The 25,236-nt window shown below is 44.7% G+C and overlaps 1 protein-coding gene and 1 pseudogene across 2 annotated transcripts in view; one reads left to right on the forward strand and one right to left on the reverse strand.

Annotated features, from left to right (window-relative positions):
• Nucleotides 1-6,419: 6,419 nt before the first annotated feature.
• On the forward strand, nucleotides 6,420-22,213 carry LOC110530950 (brefeldin A-inhibited guanine nucleotide-exchange protein 1-like; annotated as a pseudogene). Its single transcript, XR_016482758.1, has 22 exons — nucleotides 6,420-6,608; nucleotides 8,083-8,229; nucleotides 9,359-9,538; nucleotides 10,301-10,679; nucleotides 12,242-12,428; nucleotides 12,593-12,782; nucleotides 13,071-13,204; nucleotides 13,743-13,851; nucleotides 13,938-14,046; nucleotides 14,603-14,796; nucleotides 14,985-15,084; nucleotides 15,386-15,573; nucleotides 15,656-15,761; nucleotides 15,830-16,078; nucleotides 16,226-16,323; nucleotides 17,814-18,101; nucleotides 18,356-18,505; nucleotides 18,859-18,949; nucleotides 20,130-20,244; nucleotides 20,884-21,052; nucleotides 21,414-21,550; nucleotides 21,845-22,213. The product of XR_016482758.1 is annotated as a brefeldin A-inhibited guanine nucleotide-exchange protein 1-like (transcript).
• Nucleotides 22,214-23,468: 1,255 nt separating this feature from the next.
• LOC110530271 (centrosome and spindle pole-associated protein 1) overlaps nucleotides 23,469-25,236 on the reverse strand; it is a 34,406-nt gene continuing 32,638 nt past the window's right edge. The window contains 3 exon segments of the mRNA XM_090182225.1: nucleotides 23,469-24,348; nucleotides 24,531-24,672; nucleotides 24,969-25,072. Of these exon segments, the coding sequence (XP_090038351.1) occupies nucleotides 24,128-24,348; nucleotides 24,531-24,672; nucleotides 24,969-25,072 (467 nt within the window). The 3' untranslated portion in view covers nucleotides 23,469-24,127.

The raw sequence follows: 25,236 nt of genomic DNA on the forward strand, positions 1-25,236 counted from the left end.
GTGCAATCAATTAGTTAATTATCCAGAGATCCAATTATATATATATATTTGCAGCCGGAATACTTCAAGTTGAAGTCGGAAGTTTACATACACTAAGGTTGGAGCCATTAAAACGTATTTTTCAACCACTCCACAAATGTCTTGTTGCCAAAACTATAGTTTAAGTCGGTTAGGACATCTACTTTGTGCATGACACAAGTCATTTTTCCAACAATTGTTTACAGACAGATTATTTCAGTTATTATTCACTGTATCACAATTCCAGTGGGTCAGAAGTTTACATACAGTCGTGGCCAAAAGTTTTGAGAATGACACAAATATGAATTTTGACAAAGTTTGCTGCCTCAGTTTGTATGATGGCAATTTGCATATACTCCAGAATGTTATGAAGAGTGATCAGATGAATTGCAATGAATTGCAAAGTCCCTCTTTGCCATTCAAATGAACTGAATCCCCCAAAAACATTTCCACTGCATTTCAGCCCTCCCACAATCATGTCAGTGATTCTCTCGTTAACACAGGTGTGAGTGTTGACGTGGACAAGGAGATCGCTCTGTCATGCTGATTGAGTTCGAATAAAAGACTGGAAGCTTCAAAATGAGGGTGGTGCTTGGAAGCATTGTTCTTCCTCTGTCAGCCACGATTACCTGCAAGGAAACACGTGCCATCATCATTGCTTTGCACAAAAGTGTTTCACAGGCAAGGATGCTGCCAGTAAGATTGCACCTAAATCAACTATTTATCAGATCATCAAGAACTTCAAGTAGAGCGGTTCAATTGTTGTGAAGAAGGCTTCAGGGCTCCCAAGAAAGTCCAACAAGCGCCAGTACCGAGCTTGCTCAGTACCAGTACCGAGCTTGCTCAGGAATGGCAGCAGGCAGGTGTGAGTGCATCTGCACGCACAGTGAGGCGAAGACTTTTGGAGGATGGCCTGGTGTCAAGAAGGGCAGTAAAGAAGTCACTTCTCTCCAGGAAAAACATCAGACTGATATTCTGCAAAAGGTACAGGGATTGGACTGCTGAGGACTGGGGTAAAGTCATTTTCTCTGATGAATTCCCTTTCCGATTGTTTCGGGCATCCAGAAAAAAACTTGTCCGGAGAAGACAAGGTGAGCGCTACCATCAGTCCTGTGTCCTGCCAACAGTAAAGCGTCCTGAGACCATTCATGTGTGGGGTTGCTTCTCAGCCAAGGGAGTGGACTCACTCACAATTTTGCCTAAGAACACAGCCATGAATAAAGAATGGTACCAACACATCCTCCGAGAGCAACATCTCCCAACCATCACGGAACAGTTTGGTGATGAACAATGCCTTTTCCAGCAATGATGGAGCACCTTGCCATAAGGCAAAAGTGATTACTAAGTGGTTCGGGGAACAAAACATCAATATTTTGGGTCCATGGCCAGGAAACTCCCCAGACCTAAATCCCACTGAGAACTTGAGGTCAATCCTCAAGAGGTGGGTGGACAAACAAAACCCCACCTATTCTGACAAACTCCAAGCATTGATTCATGCAAGAATGGGCTGCCATCAGTCAGGATGTGGCCCAGAAGTTAATTGACAGCATGCCAGGGCGGATTGCAAAAGTCTTGACTCTTTGCATCAACTTCATGTAATTGTCCATAAAAGCCTTTGACACTTATGAAATGCTTGTAATTATACTTCATTATTCCATAGTAACATCTGACAAAAATATCTAAAGACACTGAAGCAGCACTTTGTGAAAATTAATATTTGTGTCATTCTCAAAACTTTTGGCCACGACTGTACACTAAGTTGACTGTGCCTTTAAACAGCTTGGAAAATTCCATAAAATTATGTCATGGCTTTAGAAGCTTCTGATGGGCTAATTGACATCATTTGAGTCAATTGGAGGTGTACCTGTGGATGTATTTCAAGGTCTACCTTCAAACTCTCTGCCTCTTTGCTTGACATCATGGGATAATTAAAAGAAATCAGTGAAAACCTCAGAAATAAAATTGTGGACCTCCACAAGTCTGGTTCATCATTGGGAGCTATTTCCAAATGCCTGAAGGTACCACATTAATCTGTACAAACAATAGTACACAAGTACTATTGTACTAAGTACTAACACCATGGGACCATGCAGCAGTCATACCGCTCAGGAAGGAGAAGCGTTCTGTCTCCTAGAGATGAATGTACTTTGGTGCAAAAAGTGCAAATCAATCCCAGAACAACAGCAAAGGACCTTGTGAAAATGCTGGAGGAAACGGGTACTAAAAGTATCTATATCCAGAGTAAAACGAGTCCTATATCGACATAACCTGAAAGGCCGCTCAGCAAGGAAGAAGCCACTGCTCCAAAACCGCCATTAAAAAAGCCAGACTACGGTTTGCAACTGCACATGGGGGCAAAGATTGTACTTTTTCGAGAAATGTGTCTGATGAAACAAAAATAGAACTGTTAGGCCATAATGACCATCGTTATGTTTGGAGGAAAAGGGTAAGACTTGCAAGCCGAAGAACACCATCCTAACCTCAATCCTATAGAAAATTTGTGGGCAGAACTGAAAAGGCGTGTGTGAGCAAGGAGGCCTACAAACCTGCCTCAGTTACACCAGCTCTGTCAGGGGGAATGGACCAAAATTCACCCAGCTTATTGTGGGAGGCTTGTGGAAGGCTACCCAAAATGTTTGACCCAAGTTAAACAATTTAAAGGCAATGCTACCAAATACTAATTGAGTGTATGTAAACTTCTGATCCACTGGGAATGTGATGAAAGAAATAAAAGCTGAAATAAATATTTCTCTCTACTATTATTCTGACTTTTCACATTCTTAAAATAAAGTGGTGATCTTAACTGAATCTTTACGAGGATTAAATGTCAGGAATGGTGAAAAACTGAGTTTAAATGTATTTGGCTAAGGTGTATGTAAACTTCTGACTTCAACTGTATGTTTCTAACTGCAGAAAACATTTTAGAACAAGCTGAGATGGTGGCTTGCTGAAATTATATTGAATGACCTGTATGACACGCATAGACTTACATACAGCCTATCATGCATTGCTTATACCCTCCTAAGTATACTGTAGTTCAAAAGTGAAATATTAATATTTGCCCTGCTGAAGGCCAGACATACAAAGCACAGTCTTGATTTAAAAAAAAGAAAATGTATAGAATTTTTATTTCCTTCTCAAGACTATAATAATGTATTATTTGCTGTTGTACCACTGATGAATGAATTACTGTTCACCTGAAGTGTTAATGAGAGGGGTAACACGTCTGATCTGTTCTTTGCTTGTACCCTATTCCCTATTCCCTATGGCACCCAATTCCCTATGTTGGGAACTAGTTTTGACTAGGGCTCATAGGGCTCTGGTCAAAAGTAGTGCACTATGGAATAAGGTGCCATTTGGGACGCTGTCTGGATTGTGTTCTCACTGGTTCGAGCCTGGTACGGGGACAGTGGAGGAAGCTATACTGCTTTTCGCAACACACTGAAGTCTGTTCCTCTCCAGGTGATATAGTACAAACGGCAGAGCTATGATGAGCTTTGTTTTCAGTAAGGCTGTCATCTCATCTCTAGACATCTAAAGCATGCTGATACAACGTTGATGAACTGAGAGTGGATGCAGTCAGCTTATTAGCGTTTGAACTGTCTCTCTCTTTCCTAGTTGGCAGGCAGAGACTAAATCATAGGGGAGCACCGTGTCTATGTTACAATGAAATATATTTGACCTTAGCTTTGTTGAGATCAGCCTGTAGATTCAAGTGAACATTTAGGTAGATGGTCAAGGAGTATGTGTGGTCCATAGTGATATTTTAAACAGTTCACTCTTAAGTTTTAGTATGCATCCCAAATAGCACCCCGTAGGGTTCTCGTCAAAAGGAGGTCACTATATAGGGAATAGAGTGCCATTTGGGATGCAGTTAAGTCTTTTCCAACCGATTTGAGAAGTGGTTTATTGAACTAAAACAGAGGGTCTCTGTACACCACCACCCTCCATATGAGCACCGATAACCCCCAGCATCTACAGTGTCAGATCCTGATAATAACATTACAACATGACTGCCATCCAATATGAAACCTAGTAGATGATGCTGACCATGACCCCAACCTCACCTTCACTGGCTGTAGATGGGATGCTCGACCGTGGAGTCGCAGACAGATACTAGATGTTTCATTATCTGCGTTAAACACCTGGATGACCTGCTGCCTCTCTACTTGGTTTTGGGGGTAAAATATGGTGCAGATGTTGGTGGTAACAAAACGCATGGACTTTTTCTCAGATTGTTTACTGATTGCCTTTTGGGGTTGACAAGTCATGTGGTGCGTTTGTATCTTCTGCATTCCACTCTACACTAGGCAAGTTATTTAGTTCATTTTCATTCTGTATTGATTGAGTCTGGTACACTTTTGAGCTGTCGGTGCCTTTACTATGCCATGTAAATGATGGAGGAGTGGAGGTTATCTCTATCTGCCATGCTCCAAAGTATTGAACTATGTAGGCAGTTGGTTTGTGGTTATAGATTGACTGGTTGGTGGAGGCCAGGACTGAAGATGTCACTGACATGACATCCTATCATGACTCAGGAAGTACTCATGAAATGGACAGTAACTCCTATGAAGAGATATGTGATATTATATTACAGTATTGGATATTTTTTTTGTAGCTATTTTATCGCTAGTTTCCTGCAATTATACTTTTTTTTTCATGGGGCGGAGGGAACATTTTACAATTTTCAAATTCTACACGTTTTTTTCATTTTGTCACGGCTTATGCCTTTTTCTTATGCCATCTGAATGACTCAAACATTATAACAAAATCAGTAGGTAGTCCCATGCCATGAAAAAATACTCCTGAATGCATACTTTTTGGAATTTTAGATTCTCCCTGACTGTCTAGTTTTTATTTTGGTGATTGTAATTTCCCCAAGATCTTATTTAAAAAAACTAAAAAACAAGGTCTCTGATCTTTTCTATATACTTTATATCTGGTTTTAGTCATCCTAGTTTACACTGAAAATATTTTACCATCTTGAAAATAATTTTTAAAACCACTGTTTTTTTCTCTCTCCCTTTTCTACTGGAGTGTTCAGTTTGGCAGGATCTTCTATGAAGGTCAAGGGCAGGAATTTATAGTCGTGGAGGACATGGGCTAATTTGACAAAGTGCTCATGCCTTCATGTAATGAAGCTCTCTACTGCTGGGGTATTACATTGGCTGTTGATGTATTGACCTTGATTATTGCTCATGTGGCAAGAGCAGCATCATACCGGTCATGAGGGGCCAATAACATGGCTCTTTAGTTCATTGTTTCTCTCTTTCTGTTTTCAGAGGAAATTAAAGAAGAAACAGAGAAACTGAGGTAGGTTTATTTTGAGATATAGTGTTTGTGTGAAATGTAATCTCTAGTCAATATTGTCAAGGTTTGTTTTGATGTGTCTTGTTTTCTTGTTATTGTCTTCTCCTCCAATCCCTTGGTTGTGATTGGTTAATAGACAGATGGGCCAGTGAACTGAGTGACCTACACATCTCCCACTGCCTTCTGTCTGGAGGTTTCATTTCTTTCACACCTGAGCTCTCACAGGTCCTAGTCACCACCCCAGACCCCAGGCTGAAACACTGACCAGGCACACTCCCAAGTGATTCAAAATTGCATTTTGTCCCTTATTTGCACTATATAGGGAAAAGGGTGCCATTTAAGACACACACACTATAGCACAGCAGTCTATTAAGCTTTAGTCACTCCTCACTCAATGTTAAAAACAAAACTCTTTCTTTTTTTTCTGTCAAATGTGCATTGGGGAAATTAACACCTCTCGAGTTTGAGATAAGATGCAAATAAAGTTTATTAAAAAAAAGACTAGGCTTATCTGCTTCATAGCTGGCCTAATTAAAGTTTGAGGAAATGAGAGGGAGGAAGGAGCTGAGACGAGAAGTGGGATAAAGAAGAGTAACTCAGTATTGATGGTCAGTATCCCCCAGCTAACTGACAATGGCTACATCCTGATTCTCTACCGTTCTCCCGAGGGGTGCACTTGTTCACTCCCCCTCATGGATTTGAAAGCATTGGGTTGCTGTAAGCTTTGGCTGTTGGGAGTTTCCACCATTTTTCCATTGGAGGCAGTGTTCAAGTGCACACTTCGGGAGAAGTGTAGAGAATCGGAATGCACCAAGTGTGTTTGTGACAGTGTCCACAATGCCGACACTGGTACTCCTCTCCTGACCTCCTCCCGACCTCTCTAACCTTCTCTGCAGACTGCACGCAACTCCACTTCCAGCTGCCTACCTGAATGAACCACAGCAATGCTGATGTTTACAGAGGACCTCAGGAGCATCAATATGACTGCAGCATTGAGGACTATTGGGGGCAGTTGGCCATTGCCAAGCCACAAACGTTTCATATGAGATGGTTGAATTGCTCAGACACGTTTGTTTAGCCTAATGTTTTAACCATTTAGCTGTCACTCTGTATTCCCCCTCAGTCCCCCTCCTGGAGACAACAATGCTGATTCCAGTGCTCTACCACCGGTCAAGTCCAAGGATACCGTCATAGAAGCAGACAAGTACTTCCTGCCATTTGAGTTAGCCTGCCAGTCCAAATGTCCTCGCATCGTCATCACATCTCTAGATTGTTTACAGGTCAGTAGCAGGTAACACTACACACACACACACACAAGTTCAGTAAACATACAGTTGAAGTCAGAAGTTTACATACACCTTAGCCAAATACATTTAAACTCAGATTTTCACAATTCCTGACATTTAATCTGAGTAAAAATCCCCTGTTTTAGGTCAGTTAGGATCACCACTTTATTTTAAGAATATGAAAAGTCAGAATAATAGGAGAGAGTGATTTATTTCAGCTTTTACTTCTTTCATCACATTCCCAGTGGGTCAGAAGTTTATATACACTCAATTAGTATTTGGTAGCATTGCCTTTACATTTTTTAACTTGGGTCAAACGTTTCGGGAACACTTCCACAAGCTTCCCACAATAAGTTGGGTGAATTTTGGCCCATTCCTCCTGACAGAGCTGGTGTAACTGAGTCAGGTTTGTAGGCCTCCTTGCTCGCACACACTTTTTCAGTTCTGCCGTCAAATTGTCTATAGGATTGAGGTCAAGGCTTTGTGATGGCCACTCCAATACCTTGACTTTGTTGTCCATTTTGCCACTACTTCGGAAGTATGCTTGGGGTCCTTGCCCATTTGGAAGAGACATTTGTGACCAAGCTTTAACTTCCTGACTGATGTCTTGAGATGTTGCTTCAATATATCCACATAATTTTCCTGCCTCATGATGCCATCTATTTTGTGAAGTGCACCAGTCCCTCCTGCAGCAAAGCACCCCCACAACATGATGCTAACACCCTCATGCTTCACGGTTGGGATGGTGTTCTTCGGCTTGCAAGCCTCACCCTTTTCCTCCAAACATAACGATGGTCATTATGGCCAAACAGTTATATTTTTGTTTCATCAGACCAGAGGACATTTCTCCAAAAAGTACGATCTTTATGTTTATGGTGTTTATACTTGCATACTATTGTTTGTACAGATGAACGTGGTACCTTCAGGTGTTTTAAAATTACTCCCAAGGATGAACCAGACTTGTGGAGGTGTACAATTTTTTTCTGAGGCCGTGGCAAAGAGCCACAGAGTTTGAAGGCAGGCCTTGAAATACATCCACAGGTACACCTCCAATTGACTCAAATGATGTCAATTAGCCTATCAGAAGCTTCTAAAGCCATGACATCCTTTTCTGGAATTTTCCAAGTTGTTTAAAGGCACAGTCAACTTAGTGTTTGTAAACTTCTGACCCACTGGAATTGTGATACAGTGAAATAAACTGGCTGTAAACACTTTTTGGACAAATTCCTTGAGTCATGGACAAAATAGATGTCCTAACCAACTTGCCAAAACTATAGTTTGTTAACAAGACATTTGTGGAGTGGTGGAAATAACAAGTTTTAATGACTCCAACCTAAGTATATGTAAACTTCACACTTCAACTGTATGTCTAATCTTGGCAAATGGCAGTTATTAAAGTTCTACAGTATTTTTCTGGATTATTGTATCGTAGTTAAAGTAAGGTTTATCCTCATTTTTGTTTCTCCAGAAACTCATTGCTTATGGTCACCTCACTGGAAACGCTCCAGACAACACTACACCTGGAAAGAGGTTAATCGATAGAATCATCGAGACCATATGTGGCTGCTTTCAAGGGCCTCAGACAGACGAAGGTGTTCAGCTGCAGATTATAAAGGTGTGTGGTCTATGAGCTCTCCTCCTGTCTGTGTGACAGACAGACCATCCCCAGCCTGCCTCTCCTCTCCTCCTGTCTGTGTGACAGACAGACCATCCCCAGCCTGCCTCTCCTCTCCTCCTGTCTGTGTGACAGACAGACCAGCCCCAGCCTGCCTCTCCTCTCCTCCTGTCTGTGTGACAGACATACCATCCCCAGCCTGCCTCTCCTCTCCTCTAGTCTGTGTGACAGACAGACCAGCCCCAGCCTGCCTCTCCTCTCCTCTCCTCTAGTCTGTGTGACAGACAGACCAGCCCCAGCCTGCCTCTCCTCTCCTCCTGTCTGTGTGACAGACAGACCATCCCCAGCCTGCCTCTCCGCTCCTCTAGTCTGTGTGACAGACAGACCAGCCCCAGCCTGCCTCTCCTCTCCTCCTGTCTGTGTGACAGACAGACCAGCCCCAGCCTGCCTCTCCTCTCCTCCTGTCTGTGTGACAGACAGACCAGCCCCAGCCTGCCTCTCCTCTCCTCTCCTGTCTGTGTGACAGACAGACCAGCCCCAGCCTGCCTCTCCTCTCCTCCCCAGTGTTAATCCTGTGTCTGGTATGACTGGCCCTGTTGGCCTGTCTGTCTGTCTGTCATCTAACCACTGAGCAGATAACACACATCAATGTTGTGTTCAGGCCCATTCTCTCAGGGTTGTGCCAAACTAGTAGATCTAACAGCTGGCACATACATAGTGGATATAGTCCTCTGTTGTTGTGTTTGAGTGTTCAATATTACTGCCCACTAAGCAATGGCATCAAAATCAGGGACAGGGGGCATTTTCAGGGACAGGAGGCACCCATAATTGATTTTGTTAATGATATCCATTATTTAAAATGAGATGAAATTGTACAAACTTCTGCAGGGTTTCATTTTAATAATGACAATCTCATGATTTTACAATGTTTTGGGTTCAGTCACAAAACCTACAGTATCTTGTTTACTGTGAGTAGTAGTGACTGTTAGTTTGGTGCCATAGAAATATAATAAGTTGAATGGGTGTCTCCATTCAAGTCAATGATGCCAGAATGGGTCTGCTGGCAGCCATTTTAAGTGTACCCATAGGAGTAAAGCATTCTAGTTCTGTGGATGCTGTCCCTCTGCAGGCTCTGCTGACAGTGGTGACTTCTCAGCACAACGAGATCCACGAGGGAACGGTGCTGCAGGCAGTCAGGACCTGCTTCAACATCTACCTGGCCAGCAAGAACCTCATCAACCAGACCACGGCCAAGGCCATGCTCACACAGATGCTAATTGTTATCTTTGCTCGCATGGAGAACCAAGCAGTAAGCGCTCTCTCTCTCTCTCTCTCTCTCTCTCTCTCTCTCTCTCTCTCTCTCTGTTTCTGCCCCCCCCCCCCCCTCTGACTCTATGTGTCACAAACAAATTGCTAGAACAAGAATCCCCATTCAAGTCAATTTGCCATGATGGGTGGACTGGTGGCCATGTTAACTGTATCCATTATTGTTCCAGTAAAATGTCAGTAGTCTGAGGGCCTTTTCCCCCCCATTCTGGTAATTCTATTTCCTCTCTCTTTAACGTGAGTGAAGTGAGTTCGGAACATCTGAATGGATGCGTCTTAAAGGTAGTTTGCACGTACAAAATAATATGTCCGAACCCCCGAATCAAGTATGCATCCCAAAAATAACATGATCGCTGTGGTAGAACGTTTAGTTTGATTGGGAATTTTCTGCATTTAACAGAGTGCCATCAGCAGCCTGATTTCAGATGTGTAAATGTAATAATGAAATTATTATGTTAATCTGACTATCCACAATAATCACATTATTGTGTGCATGTTACCATACTAAATCTTTGCTACCAACATGGTGTTGGTTGCCGAAGACAAAATACCTGATACCATGACAAAATTCTAATGATGCCAGTGCTGTAGATTGTTTTTGTGCTTGGCTTGACAGTGCATGGTCCAAAATTGTTTGGCCTATGGTTATGTTTCGTACAATCTAGGGCTAGGATTTTCAAGTAGGCATTACGATGATGTCTGTGTCTGTGTGTGTTTCCGTCTGTGTCCGTGTCTCTGCGTACAGTTCCAGGAGGCCAGACAGATCGAGAAGGAGCGTCTGAGACAGCAGCATCTGCAGCAGTCACCAAGCAGCCAACAGAGGCAGGAGCTTCCTTCATCCCCCCACCAGCACCAAGGCCCCGCACTTCACTTCACCCCCCCCCCCGACCAGAAACCTCATGCCTCCCCCCAACAGAACCAGGAGCCCCACACAGCCTCACCTCAGCCCTCTGCCTCCCCTAAACAGGAGCAGCATACCTCCTCACCCACACCTCAGGTGGTGACCTCCCGGGTGCCTGATCAAAATGCCCAAGATGACCCGGAGCCAGAAAATGTCTCTGTGTTCTGCAGTGCTGAAAACGAGCTGACTGAGGCAGACCTGGCTACTGCAGCTGCTGCACAGGGTAAGTATCTCTCTCTTTTTGTCACTCACTCTCACTCAAAGTGAGAATAAGTCCTTTTCTGTATGTCTCTCTGGAAGTCATTGTTGCATATTTCACTGAGTCATTGCATTTGATTAAGCAAGCTTCATACATATCACTGTCTGTAAAATCCATGTGTGTGAGTCAGTATTCCTATTCTCTGCTGAGAGAGAGGTCTGCCATGTTAATAGAGCTCTTAAATGGATGGAAGGAGGTAATAAAACGTCCAGCCGAAGTCAAGGGCTGAGTCCCAAATGGCACCCTATTCCCTTGATAATGCACTACTTTTGAACAGAGCCAAATGGGCCCTAGTCAGAAGTAGTGCACTTAATTAAGAATAGGCAATGTATAAATATACACTGAGTCTACAAAATATTAACACCTGCTCTTTCCATGACAAAGACTGACCAGGTGAATCCATGTGAAAGCTATGATCCCTTATTGATGTCACTTGTTAAATCCACTTCAATCAGTGTAGATGAAGGGGAGCAGACCGGTTAAAGAAGGACTGAGACATGGATTGTGTTTGTGTGCCATTTAGAGGGTGAATGGGCAAGAAGAAAGATCTAAGTGCCTTTGAACGGGGTATGGTAGTAGGTGCCAGGCGCCACAGTTTGTGGTAAGAACTGCAAAGCTACTGGGTTTTTCACGCTCAACAGTTTCCCATGTGTATCAAGAATGGTCCACCACCCAAAGGACATCCAGCCAACTTGACACAACTGTGGGAAGCATTGGAGTCAACATGGGCTAGCTTCCCTGTAGAACGCCTTTGACACCTTGTATAGTCCATGACCCGACAAATTGCTCTTCTGAGGGCGGGGGTGCAACACGATATTAGGAAGGTGTTTTATTATATACAGTACCAGTCAAAAGTTTGGACACACCTACTCATTCAAGGGCTTTTCTTTATTTTTACTATTTTCTACACTGTAGAATAGTGACATCAAAACTATGAAATAACACATGGAATCATGTAGTAACAAAAAATTGTTAAACAAATCAAAATATATTTTGTGTGTGTGTGTGTGACCGACCAACTCAGTGGCCTTGTGATTAGTGTCCACCCTGAGATTACAGGGTTGGGAGTTTGATCTCCGGCTGAGTCATAACAAAGACTGTAACAAATGGGGCCCCGATGTGTGTCTGCTTGGCACTCGGCATTAAGGAGATGGATTGGGGGGTAAGGCCGTGCGGTAGACGAGCGTTCTGTCCGTTGATGTACTTGTACATCAAGCCTCCTCACGCTACAGAAACAGGAGACAAGCCAAGGATACTACTAATGTCTGAATTCTAGACTTCTTGGCCTGACCAGAGGCAGTTAAACTCTACAAGGCAGAGGTCCTTTATTGGGATTCATAATGAAATGAAAATGAAAACCTCTGCAGTTGAATATGTTTTGTACTCATAGTGGAGGGATACATTAAATGGAAGATCTCACAAAGGAGTTATGTGCAATGGTTTATTACATAGCAACTCCGTCTGTGTCAATTTGACTTCAAAGTCACCATAGGAAAGCATGGTAAAGTGCATTTAAATCTCTCTAGGTTTGTTCCAGCAAGATGCTGAAGGGCTTGTAGAGGAAGAACCAGTCAACTATGAGGAGCAAGCTCAAGAGGTGGTCCAGACCATGCTGCAGGAAGTTGTCAATAAAGTTGTTGGAGGTAACACATCAGTTTCTTTTATACTCCAATATAGTATGTCCTGTCTTGTCTGTAGAACATTGGACTCACTGTAGTGCCTTGAAAGTTGTTCTTGTTGCGCTAGGAAGAAATATAAATTCTTACGTTCTAATTCATTTTTAGCCCCACTGTTGTTTTCTGAGACAATCTTTAGCTCTTTTGCTGATGTCCCTGTGTGTGTGTTCCCGCATGCCTGCGTGTGTGTGTAGAATGTAGGGAGAGTGTGTGCAGCGCTACAGAGTGTGTAGACGATGTGCCAGTCCCGGTGGTGGGGGAGGAGGAGGGCGAGCTGGGCAGCGACACAGAGAACGTCCATGCCGACGGTATCCCTGGCACGCCCATATATGCTGCCTTCACTCCCTCACTGGCGGACGACAGGCTCTCTGTCTCCTCCAACGACACTCAGGTGCCCACCCACACTGCTCCCCTACATAGAATGCCATTGATAGCTTCCCAAATAGCACCCTATTCCCTATATAGTGCACTACCTATGGCCCTGGTCAAAAGTAGTGCACTAAATAGGGAATAGGGTGCCATTTGGGATTCAAATACTGTCTATGGAGTATTAACAGATTAGTTGATAAATCCAAGTACTAGAGTGGCATCTGATTTGGCGTACTAATGTACATTTTGTATATATGAACATGATTTTGTGTGTTTAATATCAGAAGCATCTGTGCATTTCCTTTTCTAGGAATCTGGAGCTACGAGTGGTTCCTCCCCTGTTGCTAAGTTCTCCCATATCCTCCAGAAGGACGCCTTCTTAGTGTTTCGCTCCCTCTGCAAACTCTCCATGAAGCCTCTGTCTGATGGACCCTCTGATCCTAAGTAAACTCTCCTTGATACCCTGTCACTATGAATCACTGTATGAATAGACCGGTAGGCTATGGCCATAGGAGTTGACTGTGATTGAATCTCTTGGTAGCCCTTAAAGGGCGTGGGTACATATTGTAACTTGTTTTGAGGCTTTATTATGTCTAAGGCGTATAGTATGGGATGTCTATGCATAACATTGTCAACTGTCTGTTAGTCCAGATCATTAGAAGAGGATTTTATGACATTGTAAAGATGTCACATATGCTCGTGATGAGTATTAAAATGCATAATAAGGCATTTGGGATGCGTCAAGGAAACGTTGTCTCTGTCAATCACACGAGCTACGCTCCAAGGTGCTGTCCATCCAGCTGCTGCTGTCCATCCTGCAGAACGCTGGGCCCGTCTTCAAGACCAAAGAGATGTTGCGTCGACGCCATCAAGCAGTACCTGTGTGTGGCGCTGTCTAAGAACGGCGCCTCCTCAGTCCCCGAGGTCTTCTCGCTCTCCATCTTCCTCACCCTCCTCTCCCACTTCAATATATGTATGTCAGCTACGACTGTGACCTGAACGCTGCTAATATATTTGAGAGGCTGGTCAATTACCTGTCTAAGATGGCACAGGGCAGAGTGGGGCATGAGCTTGGCACCACACCTGCTCAGGTAAGAGATGCTTCCAATGGACACTCACCTTCCATACATCTCCTTTTCTGTTGTGTGACCATTTTAAATGTGTTTATTTGTTGTAGGAGCTGAGCTTGAGGAAAAGGGGTCTGGAGTGTCTAGTGTCTATCCTCAAGTGTATGGTGGAGTGGAGCAATGATCAGTCTGTGAACCCCAACTCTCAGACCAGTCTAGGTAAGATACCACTTACCTACAATACTACCTACTGTTGAATAAATAATGCGTTTCCCCTGAGACCAAGTCATCCTCATTCATAACTACTGCAGTAGCCTAGGGGCTTCTTAATGACCCACAAACCCACTGAGACGCGACGGCCCTGCTTCCACCCATATCTCTTAACTACACATCTGACATCTCTCTGCAGCTCAGACTCAATTATATTTGTGTTTATCACAACATGTTCCATTGCTGATCTGGATCTGCTTTGCTCTCTGTCTTTGTTGTTCCAAGGAAGAGCAGGTAAAGCATCAAATCTATTCTTAGACTCATGGTTCCAGTTAGTTAGAGACTGAGGTTTATCTTGAATGTCAGTTTTAGCAAAACTGATAGTCAAGTAACGACTCTTCAGTTTGTTGTGTGGCCCTGTGTTTGCCAACCTGAAGTGCGCACTAGTTGTCTTTCAGCAGCAGACCTCGTAGTGAGCCCCTGAGACCTCTGACGGGGTTTTATAAAGGGAAGGGTAATTCTTGACATTATGGGATGTCCCTACGTGCCACCCTCACCTCTGTAGGTCAGGAGAAGCCCGTGGAGCAGGAGCCCAGTGAGAGCACCATGCCCCCAGAGAGTATCAACCAATAAACTCCCTGGACTCCAATGCCTCCTCGGGCATCGGCTCCTACAGCACCCTCATGTCAGGAACGGACAACGCAGAGCCATCGAGGTGCTCAAGTGGCAGAAGGAGATCATCGAGCAAGGCATTCACTTGTAAGTGTGTGGGAGACTGGAAGTAATGTCAGAACAGCTTTCACTTGCATCCTAAATAACTAATCATTAGGATTTGTAGATCAGTCATTCTTCTCAGTCGGTGAAAAGTGACCGAGCAGAATTTGTGCTCTCAAATGTGCCTGTGTCATACAGATGTGACATTTCCCCCGCTCTCTCTTCCTGTGCAGGTTCAACAAGAAGCCAAAGAGGGGCATCCAGTATCTACAGGAGCAAGGCATGCTGGAGGACCTAGCTCAGTTTCTGCATCAGGAGGAGAGGCTAGATTCTGTAAGGACCTGCTGGAACTACATAACATGCAATGGGATTCACTGCCTGTTAGCCTTCAGGGGGCAGCTTACCAGACACGTATGAAGCCACATCCTGGACAAAACATCAAGCTCAATATGTCTGGGGAAACTGCCCCTAAAAGATCTGTCTTAATCTGAGATATTTTTTCATTTTGTTAAATGTCAAACTTTTGTTGTTCTCACTTTTTCTTGTCCACAAATATATTGAATATACAGTGTACACTATATTTTCATTGTTTATGTGCATGTTGAAGTTCCTCTGTATGGACTTTGCTTTCCAGACTCAGGTGGGGAAGTTCATTAATAAAGAGGTGATGTACGCCTACGTTGACCAGATGGATTTCCAAGGCAAGGACTTTGTCTCGGCTCTGCGTCTGTTCCTGGAGGGCTTCCGTCTGCCCGGAGAGGCCCAGGAGATCGATCGACTAATGGAGAAATTTGTGGCCAGATATTTAGAATGTAACCAAGGGTGAGTGTCTCTCTGGCATCTCACTAGACAGACCAGATGGTGTGGGTTAATGGATGATGTTGACAGTTATGTTATTGCACAGTAGATGTTATGACATTGGACTTGTTTCTCTAATCCTTCAGGCAAACTGCAGATACGTCCTGGCTTATTCAATCATTATGTTGACAACAGACCTTCACAGTCCACAAGTAAGTCACTCAGACACGGCTTTTTTCTGTGACCTAAACATTATTTTGACTCCCCCCCCCCCTTCCAGGTGAAGAATAAAATGACGAAAGAGCAATACATCAAGATGAATCGAGGAATCAACGACAGCAAAGATTTCCCTGAGGAGTAGCTGTCAGGCATTTACAACGAAATCGCAGGAAGAAAATAGCCATGAACGACGCAAAGAAAATCACCCACAAATCCAGCAAACAAAGCAAGTCTCTTTTCTGTTGCTGGTGGACAAAATTACAAGGGTCAAGAAGGAAACAAGCATACTACATGGACTCAAAGCTAGTCTGTCCTCAGAGGCACAGTGATGGCATCAACATTATTGTCTTGTGTGGTTAGGTGTTGACACTGTGTACAGTGGGTGTGTGTTTGCGTGTGAGAGCATGCTCACTGAGTGTCTGTCTGTTTCGAGCCCTCCCCCGTAGAGATGGAGCAGATCGTAAGACAGCCAAGGCCCTGATGGAGGCAGTCAGCCACGTCCAGGCTCCCTTCACCAGCGCCACGCGCCTAAACCACGTCAGACCTATGTTCAAGGTAACCCGCCTAGACCACGTCAGACCCATGTTCAAGGTAACCCGCCTAGACCACGTCAGACCCATGTTCAAGGTAACCCGCCTAGACCCCGTCAGACCCATGTTCAAGGTAACCCGCCTAGACCACGTCAGACCCATGTTCAAGGTAACCCGCCAAAGACCACGTCAGAGCCATGTTCAAGGTAACCCGCCTAGACCACGTCAGACCTATGTTCAAGGTATCCCGCCTAGACCACGTCAGACCTATGTTCAAGGTATCCCGCCTAGACCACGTCAGACCTATGTTCAAGGTAACCCGCCTAGACCACGTCAGACCTATGTTCAAGGTAACCCGCCGAGACCACGTCAGACCTATGTTCAAGGTAACCCGCCTAGACCACGTTAGACCTATGTTCAAGGTATCCCGCCGAGACCACGTCAGACCTATGTTCAAGGTAACCCGCCGAGACCATGTCAGACCTATGTTCAAGGTAACCCGCCTAGACCACGTCAGACCTATGTTCAAGCTAACCCGCCTAGACCCCGTCAGACCCATGTTCAAGGTAACCCGCCTAGACCACGTCAGACGCATGTTCAAGGTAACCCGCCGAGACCACGTCAGACCCATGTTCAAGGTAACCCGCCAAAGACCACGTCAGAGCCATGTTCAAGGTAACCCGCCTAGACCACGTCAGACCTATGTTCAAGGTATCCCGCCTAGACCACGTCAGACCTATGTTCAAGGTATCCCGCCTAGACCACGTCAGACCTATGTTCAAGGTAACCCGCCTAGACCACGTCAGACCTATGTTCAAGGTAACCCGCCGAGACCACGTCAGACCTATGTTCAAGGTAACCCGCCTAGACCACGTTAGACCTATGTTCAAGGTATCCCGCCGAGACCACGTCAGACCTATGTTCAAGGTAACCCGCCGAGACCACGTCAGACCTATGTTCAAGGTAACCCCCCTAGACCACGTCAGACCTATGTTCAAGGTATCCCGGCGAGACCACGTCAGACCTATGTTCAAGGTAACCCGCCGAGACCACGTCAGACCTATGTTCAAGGTAACCCGCCGAGACCACGTCAGACCCATGTTCAAGGTAACCCGCCAAAGACCACGTCAGAGCCATGTTCAAGGTAACCCGCCTAGACCACGTCAGACCTATGTTCAAGGTATCCCGCCTAGACCACGTCAGACCTATGTTCAAGGTATCCCGCCTAGACCACGTCAGACCTATGTTCAAGGTAACCCGCCGAGACCACGTCAGACCTATGTTCAAGGTATCCCGCCTAGACCACGTCAGACCTATGTTCAAGGTATCCCGCCTAGACCACGTCAGACCTATGTTCAAGGTAACCCGCCGAGACCACGTCAGACCTATGTTCAAGGTAACCCCCCTAGACCACGTCAGACCTATGTTCAAGGTAACCCGCCGAGACCACGTCAGACCTATGTTCAAGGTAACCCGCCTAGACCACGTCAGACCTATGTTCAAGGTTTTCCCCAGTTGGCATAGACCCCGTTCTTAGCAGAGTTCAGCGTGGGTCTTCAGGACTGTGGTGACACTGAGGTAGCCTCTCTGTGTCTGGAGGGGATCCGCTGTGCCGTCAGGATAGCCTGCATCTTCACCATCCAACTGGAGCGTGATGCGTACGTCCAGGCCCTGGCACGGTTCACCCTGCTCACAGCCAGCTGTGGTATCTCTGAGATGAAGCAGAAGAACATCGACACCATCAAGACCCTCATCACTGTCGCCCACACTGACGGAAACTACCTGGGCAACTCCTGGCATGAGGTTAGAATCTCTTCCATATTATCGTCTTACATAGTACAGTCACCGTGTTTCAATATTTCGGACCAACCAGGATGTTATTATAGAAGAGAATATCCTCAATGACTTAGGTCGGCGTTGCTCCCTGTACATTGTTTTTATCAACCAGGATCGTAAAAGAGAACTTGACTCAATAGCTAAATAAAGGATGATTAGTATAGTAACCCTCCATTAAAATCCCATCTGAAAGGTTATCCTCTGTTCTCTGTTCTCCACAGATCTTGAAGTGTATCAGTCAGTTGGAGCTGGCCCAGCTGATCGGGACGGGGGTGTAGGCCCGTTACATCTCAGGACGGTCCCGGCCAAAGGGGGCCTCCTGGCCAGCCTGAGAGAGCAGGCCTCAGACAGCTCAGAGTACATGGGACTGGGTGAGTCCTCTCTCCTTTTCATTAATAGTCTACTTTCCAAATGGCACACTTTTCCCTATTCCACCCTAACCCCATAGAGCTTTGGTCAATATTGGGAATACTTGGGGGCTATTTTGGGATGCACCCAGGCTGTTGGATTAGATACCTTTTAGGCTACTGTCACAATGGCTAGTTTTACTGTATGTGTATGTCAGTGTTTATCTTAGTGATAATGTCATATCATGGATAATTGTTTGATATTTTCTTAACATATATATATATATATATAGTGTTATGTGTCATTGTTTGACTAAGGGGTTTGCTTGAAACGTGAACCATCATCTTTTTCTCATTACACGTTGTTTGTCTTGCAGTTGGAGGTAATGTGGACCGTAAACAGATAGCCAGTATTCAGGAGTCCATTGGAGAGACAAGCTCCCAGAGTGTCGTCGTTGCTGTTGGCAGGTAGGCTGATAGAGTGGAATTTATTCAATATGTTGTTTCCCCTCTCCAGTTTTATTACGCAATAAATCTTTATCCTGTATAATGCCTCCTCTCCCCATAAGACCATAAAAACGCTCACTTTTGCAGATGGAGAAAATGTCGGTATCAGTTACATTTTATCCTAACTGTACATTTTTATCCAATTATGTGTAGGGGTGGCAAGTAGCCTCGGTTAGAACGTTGCTGGTTTGATTCCTGGAGCCGAAAAGGTGAAACATTTTTATTCTGTTGCTGTACTCTTGAGCAAGGCACTTAACCCCAATTGCTCCAGGGACGCTGGACAATGGTGACCCTGGCCATTGTGGCGGATGAATCAGAATTAGTTGGGTAACATAGATAATTAAGATGTTTTATTTGCATAATATGCTTATGTGAGATACTTGTCATTAGAATGTATCCTTTTGGACTATAGTGTTGGCAGTTTCACTATTCCCTCAGCTGGGGCTCAGTCACTTGGGGCCCAGAGAGGGGAGAGGTCAGGCTTGTCTTTCACATGTCCCTGGTGCTATGCGGAATATCAGAAAGGGAAGAGAACAGAATGGAACATTGTCTTCATATGTGAATGTGTCTTTACATATTCTTAAACCATGTGAAGGGATGGCGTGATTAATGGGGAACCAATTACTTGTCTCCAAAATGTCTGTGTGCCAGTCACTTCCACATTTTCCCATTGGGGGGAGGTGTATGGCAGTGTCTGGAAACATTGTATGTCCTCTCTGATCTTACACTTATCCTGGGATAGTGTATGACCTAGAGGCTCACTCCCCTCAGTGAGCTTGTCCAGGAGTGGGGTCAAGAGGGAGTTTACTTGAGATGGGAGTATCTAGAGTTGACAATTGAGTTATGCCTTGGATGAGGTATAATTTTTGTACTATGAAGTACCAGGAACGAGATTAGAACCTCGTTTTAGAGACCAAACTGAGCGATAATTTATAGCAAATGCTATCTGGCTAAGGGATACTCCTTTCTCAAGTAAAAGTCCCTTTGTGAAGAGTTCCTAAGATCTGTGGTTCGTCATGTAAGTTGAGAGGGGTGTATCTTGGCTATAAAAGACCATTGTATTTTTCTGTAGTCACTCTCAATGGTTCATTATAGATAGTGAATTGTTGAAAGTCAAATGCTACTGCAAATCTTATTAAAGATGTAGTTTAAGTATAACTCTGGTGCAGCTGGAGCTGATCCAGACCATAGACAACGTGGTCTTCTACCCCGCCAGCAGCAGGAAGGAGGATGCAGAGAACCTGGCTGCTGCACAGGTAACCATGGAGTTTGTACTCAATTCACACAGTTTCAATAACTGAAAAGAACAACAGTAAGGGCAAAATGTATCTTATGATAAATCATATTTGGCGATGGGCTGTCAATGTTATTACAAACAACGACAAAAAAAGTTGTGAATCCTTGGTCCTGGTCGGTCCCTGGATGGGAGACCAGATGCTGCTGGAAGTGGTGTTGGAGGGCCAGTAGGAGACACTCTTTCCTCTGGTCTAAAATAAGTAAATATCCCAATGCCCCAGGGTAGTGATTGGGGACATTGACCTGTATAGGGTGCCGTCTTTCGGATGGGACGTTAAACGGGTGTCCTGACTCTCTGGTCACTAAAGATCCAATGGCACTTATCGTAAGAGTAGGGGTGTTAACCCTGGTGCCCTGGCTAAATTCCCAATCTGGCCCTAATACCATCATGGCCACCTAATCATCCCCAGCTTACAATTGGCTCATTCATCCCCCCACCCTCCTCTTCCCTGTAACTATTCCCCGGGTCGTTGCTGTAAATGAGAATGTGTTCTCAGTTAACTTACCTGATAAAATAAGGGTAAAATAAATAAAACAATCAGGATGTCTGACTAACATTTGGTTATCACTGAGCATTGTGGTGTTGTCAACCTCCACAGAGAGACCCAGTAGATGCAGACGTCTTGTTGAAGGCCCAGGACAAGGGAATGTACCGCTATCTGACCTCAGATCAGCTCTTCAAACTGCTGGACTGTCTGCTAGAGTCCCACCGCTTTGCCAAGGCCTTCAACTCCAACAACGAGCAGAGGACTGTCCTGTGGAAGGCAGGTGGGTGACTAAGAACCCCCTGTACCTTCAACTGATCATCCCATTTCATTTGTCATTTAGCAGCTCTCTTATCCAGAGCGACTTACAGGAGCAATGTAGGGTTAAGTGCCTTGCTCAAGGGCACATCGACAGATTTTTCACTTCCAACACACTTAACCGCTAGGCTAACTACCGTCGCAAGCTATAATCATGACCTCTTATGACAGAGATACTATAAATTACTATTCTATATGGGATTCTACATGGAATTCTTGTCTTATGTCTGATGTTGTGGAATTAGTAAACAGTGACATTTGAATGGCTTACTGACGAACTAACATACAACAGCAGCTGTCTCACAGCATGTGTGTGTGTTATTCAGGTTTCAAGGGGAAGTCCAAACCAAACCTGTTGAAGCAGGAGACTAAGTCTGGCCTGTGGCCTCCGCATCCTGTTCCGCATGTACACAGATGACAGCTGCAAGGCAGCCTGAGAACAGGTGCAGAGGCGACTGCTCAAGTAAGAACTTAGCTAGAGGACATTGTGCTATTGACTTGTGTTAAAACAGTAAAACGCATCCTGTTCAGCACCATTTAGTCCATCATTGTGGACAGGAGTGGTTACCGGTAGTACAGACGGAGGCAAGAACCTGTGTTTTGCTTGCCTGGTCAATCAGACTGACTGCTGCGCTCTCATTTCATTTAAAGTGAGTTACACTGAGATCAGGCTGGGTTCCACCAGACTAATATTCTACTGGTCGGGGTCTGGAAATAAGCGCCACACTCTTCTGTAATGTCTCTCTGCTTATTGCAGTGGGTGTAGTGAGGCCCTGGGCTACTTCCTCACGCTGACATCAGAGAGCCACCGGGAAGCCTGGACCAATCTCTTCCTCACCAAGGTGGTGAAGATCAGCAATGACAGGTTCTCAATTCATCTTTCCTCGCCTCGTTCTCAAATTGCATTGGGGAAGAAAGTCCAAGGGGAGAGAGCTTGGACTTTCTCCTCCAATACGTTTGAGAAGGTGGAGATGGGATGCAAGGATGAATTGAGACCAAGACTTAGTTGTAATTTTCCCTTCACATGTCTGTGGAGAATGAACTAATTGGATCCCGTCCCTTTATCCCTCTATTATTCAGTTCAAGGCCCATGCATCCAGATACTACCCACTCCTCTGTGAGATCATGCAGTTTGACCTGATCCCAGAACTCTGGGCCGTGCTGCGTAAGTTCTTTCAACGCCTTCGACATCTCACTACTGCCCAGTCCCAGAGCGGAGCTAGGGCTTGCTGGAAGCTAGTGACATCATCACTAGTGGACCAGCACAGGATACAAGCTCCAAAGACAGTCCCTCTCTGGGGTGGGAGAGGGAAAGTTTTGCATCCCGAATGGCACCCTATTTCCTATATAGTGCACTATACAGGGGATATGGTGCCATTTGGAACACAGATGATGTATAACCCTCTGAACTCTGCCCCTCTGAGGGCCGCAAGGGATTCTTAAAGCGGACTGGTTAGCTGAAAGTGACAGGGCCCGCAGAAAGGTACTGGAAGCTCCTCCATGCTGCACACAGTGATGTGCCGGCCAGAGATAGTGTAGTGAGTGGGGCCCACAAAAGCACTGAATGAGTGGCTGCAGTATGGCATAGAAATATCATACTAATGATCAGAATAACAATGCAATTATTTTACTAATTTCTTTCCGTCTGACCAACATTATGGAGGGTGTGCTTTTTGCTATCTCTTGGAATTATTTTATGAAACTGAGGTGTGAAAAGGATGAGTAACGATTATTTATTTTTTTACTGTAACATTGAAATTAAAACAATTTGAATTTGCTAAATAATTTCAGCTGCACTGTCACTACACGTATGGTCATTTTCAAAAAGCTTCGGTTATGAGAATCGAGCACATGAGGTTGGTGGCACCTTTAATTAAAGAGAACAGGCTTGTGGTAATGGGGCGGTAGGGTAGCCTAGTGGTTAGAGCGTTGGTCTAGCAGCCGAAAGGTTGCAAGTTCAAATCCCTGAGCTGACAAGGTACAAATCTGTCACTGTTCCTAGGCCGTCATTGAAAATAAGAATTTGTTCTTTACTGACTTGCCTAGTTAAATAAAGGTTAAAAAAAATAAAAATGACTGGAGTGGAATAGGTTTACAGGTGTTTTATGAGCCACTCTCCACTTAGCCACCTGTGAAATCAAGATGCACATTTGAGGATACTGTTTAGGTTAAAGTGTCTTGAGTGTCAGTTACATTGGGGAACGAGCTATACATACATTTTTGTTAGATCAACTCTGACTAATGAGAATACTGCATTGATATGCAATAGAAGTAACTTTGTTGACAGACGATTTTCAGGTACATCACTATGCTGTTACAAGAGACCCTATTTTCCTGAATGCAAATTTAAACAGCTATCAGGTGAACAGAATGAACAAAACTTTATCTAAAATAATTTAATTAGGTTGAAAATGAGGTCACAGTTTCACATATTTTAAAACATGCCATTAACACAATTTACATTAAAGGTAGTGCCATTATTATACAATGAATAAATATTAGTCTTTGGAACAGTTCAGGACATCAGGCTAAGGCAACCCTAGATCACTTTCTAATACGCCTTTCAGAGGATGGCAACAGGCAGGCTTAACTGATTTAACTAATCAACTTCAATAGTGCTTGACTGGAGAAAATGCCTGCACACACTGTCCTTATAGGAATGGAGTTGCCTACCATTCTCAGACAATCTGCATATTTTTCATGAAGGTACAATCTATGCGTTTTTCACAAGAAGCTTAATTCTGCATTGCAAATTAACAAGAGGCATTTTCAGAGGTAGACCATGATACAAAAGCAAAGGGCTAAGTTAGTCAACATCAATCTAGAAGCTAAAGCAGATGAGCCTTCTGTGTTGAGGAGATACTGTGTCTTCATGACCACTGACGTAGATGCATCAAGCCAAATGATGGCAGTGTATAAACGTAGGCCCCCTAAAAACACTCGGTTGTACAGCTGATGTACAAAGCGTTTGACAACAGTTGCAATACAACTGAGTTTGTCTGCACAAAAATGTTTGTGGGGGGGGGGGGGGTGTGTAAGGTTAGCTATGATGGGTAGAGGGGCTTTCCCAGTCCTGGACGGCAGACTCTCTGCTGGTCAGCCTCTCCCCTTGGGGGGTCTGACCGGTCATTAAGCGCTTCAGAGTCTCTGAGGTGCCTGGTCTGATCCAGGGCTCCATGGCAACCATATCCACTGAGCCCCGGGGTTCTGGGGCACGAGGGGAAACCTGCGGAGACGCATCTTCATCGCTAGACAGGTCTGCTGGACAAGAGAACAACCGTGAAGAGATGCCTACAACCCATCCATCATCTTCTTCTTAATACTCATTCATAGAGATCTTCCAGGTAGATATAGATTGTTCAATTCTGGCACACTATGACAGCCTCTATGGTTCAATCTCTATGTAATCATTGCCATCTTCCAGGGCCAAGATCTTCACCCACCTGTTCCGCGGCTCATAGCCGGCAGCCTCTTGGTCCTATGGTGGTTATGCCCTCTGCCATGCTGCTCAGTGTTGAGACTGGTCTCTGACTGGTGGGAGTAGTTCTCTGGCTGGTCCACAGGCTCTCTGGAGCACACCCGTTCCTAAACAAGCCAGAGCACAAGATATGATGACGGTAGAGGAATATAGCATTTTCAATGGAGAGCTGCCACTGGCCTCTTCATTTAAGAAGTGAGGCCATATTCACAATGTAGGGATCAGGGGCTGTTTGTGTCAAGCGTCTCAGTGCGGAATTAGGATCAGTTTAGCCTTTTCGATCATGAAAGGTTTGCATGGACGGGGGAGGGGCCTGATCTGAGATCAGCCCGACTCACCACAGACACTCGGAGAATATGGTCCCAGTCTCAAATAGTTCAGTTCAGACTGTCAGAGGACTTACATTGTGCAGGTCTGCCCTCTTGGCCAGCCGCCTCCTCTCCCTGGCTGAGATCTGGGGCTTCTGCTCAGGTGTGGGGGGCACTGGAAAGGTTTCCCTCATGGGATCTGGAGACAAATCACTTATTAAATATACAGTACCAGTCAAAAGTTTGGACACACCTACTCATTCCAGGGTTTTTCTTACATTTTTACTATTTTCTACATTGTAGAATAATAGTGAAGACCTCAAAACTATGAAATAACACATATGGAATCACGTAGTAACCATA

The sequence above is a fragment of the Oncorhynchus mykiss genome, chromosome 8 (genome assembly GCF_057628025.1).
Source record: "Oncorhynchus mykiss isolate SJ-2025 chromosome 8, ASM5762802v1, whole genome shotgun sequence".
NCBI classification, from domain to species: domain Eukaryota; kingdom Metazoa; phylum Chordata; class Actinopteri; order Salmoniformes; family Salmonidae; genus Oncorhynchus; species Oncorhynchus mykiss.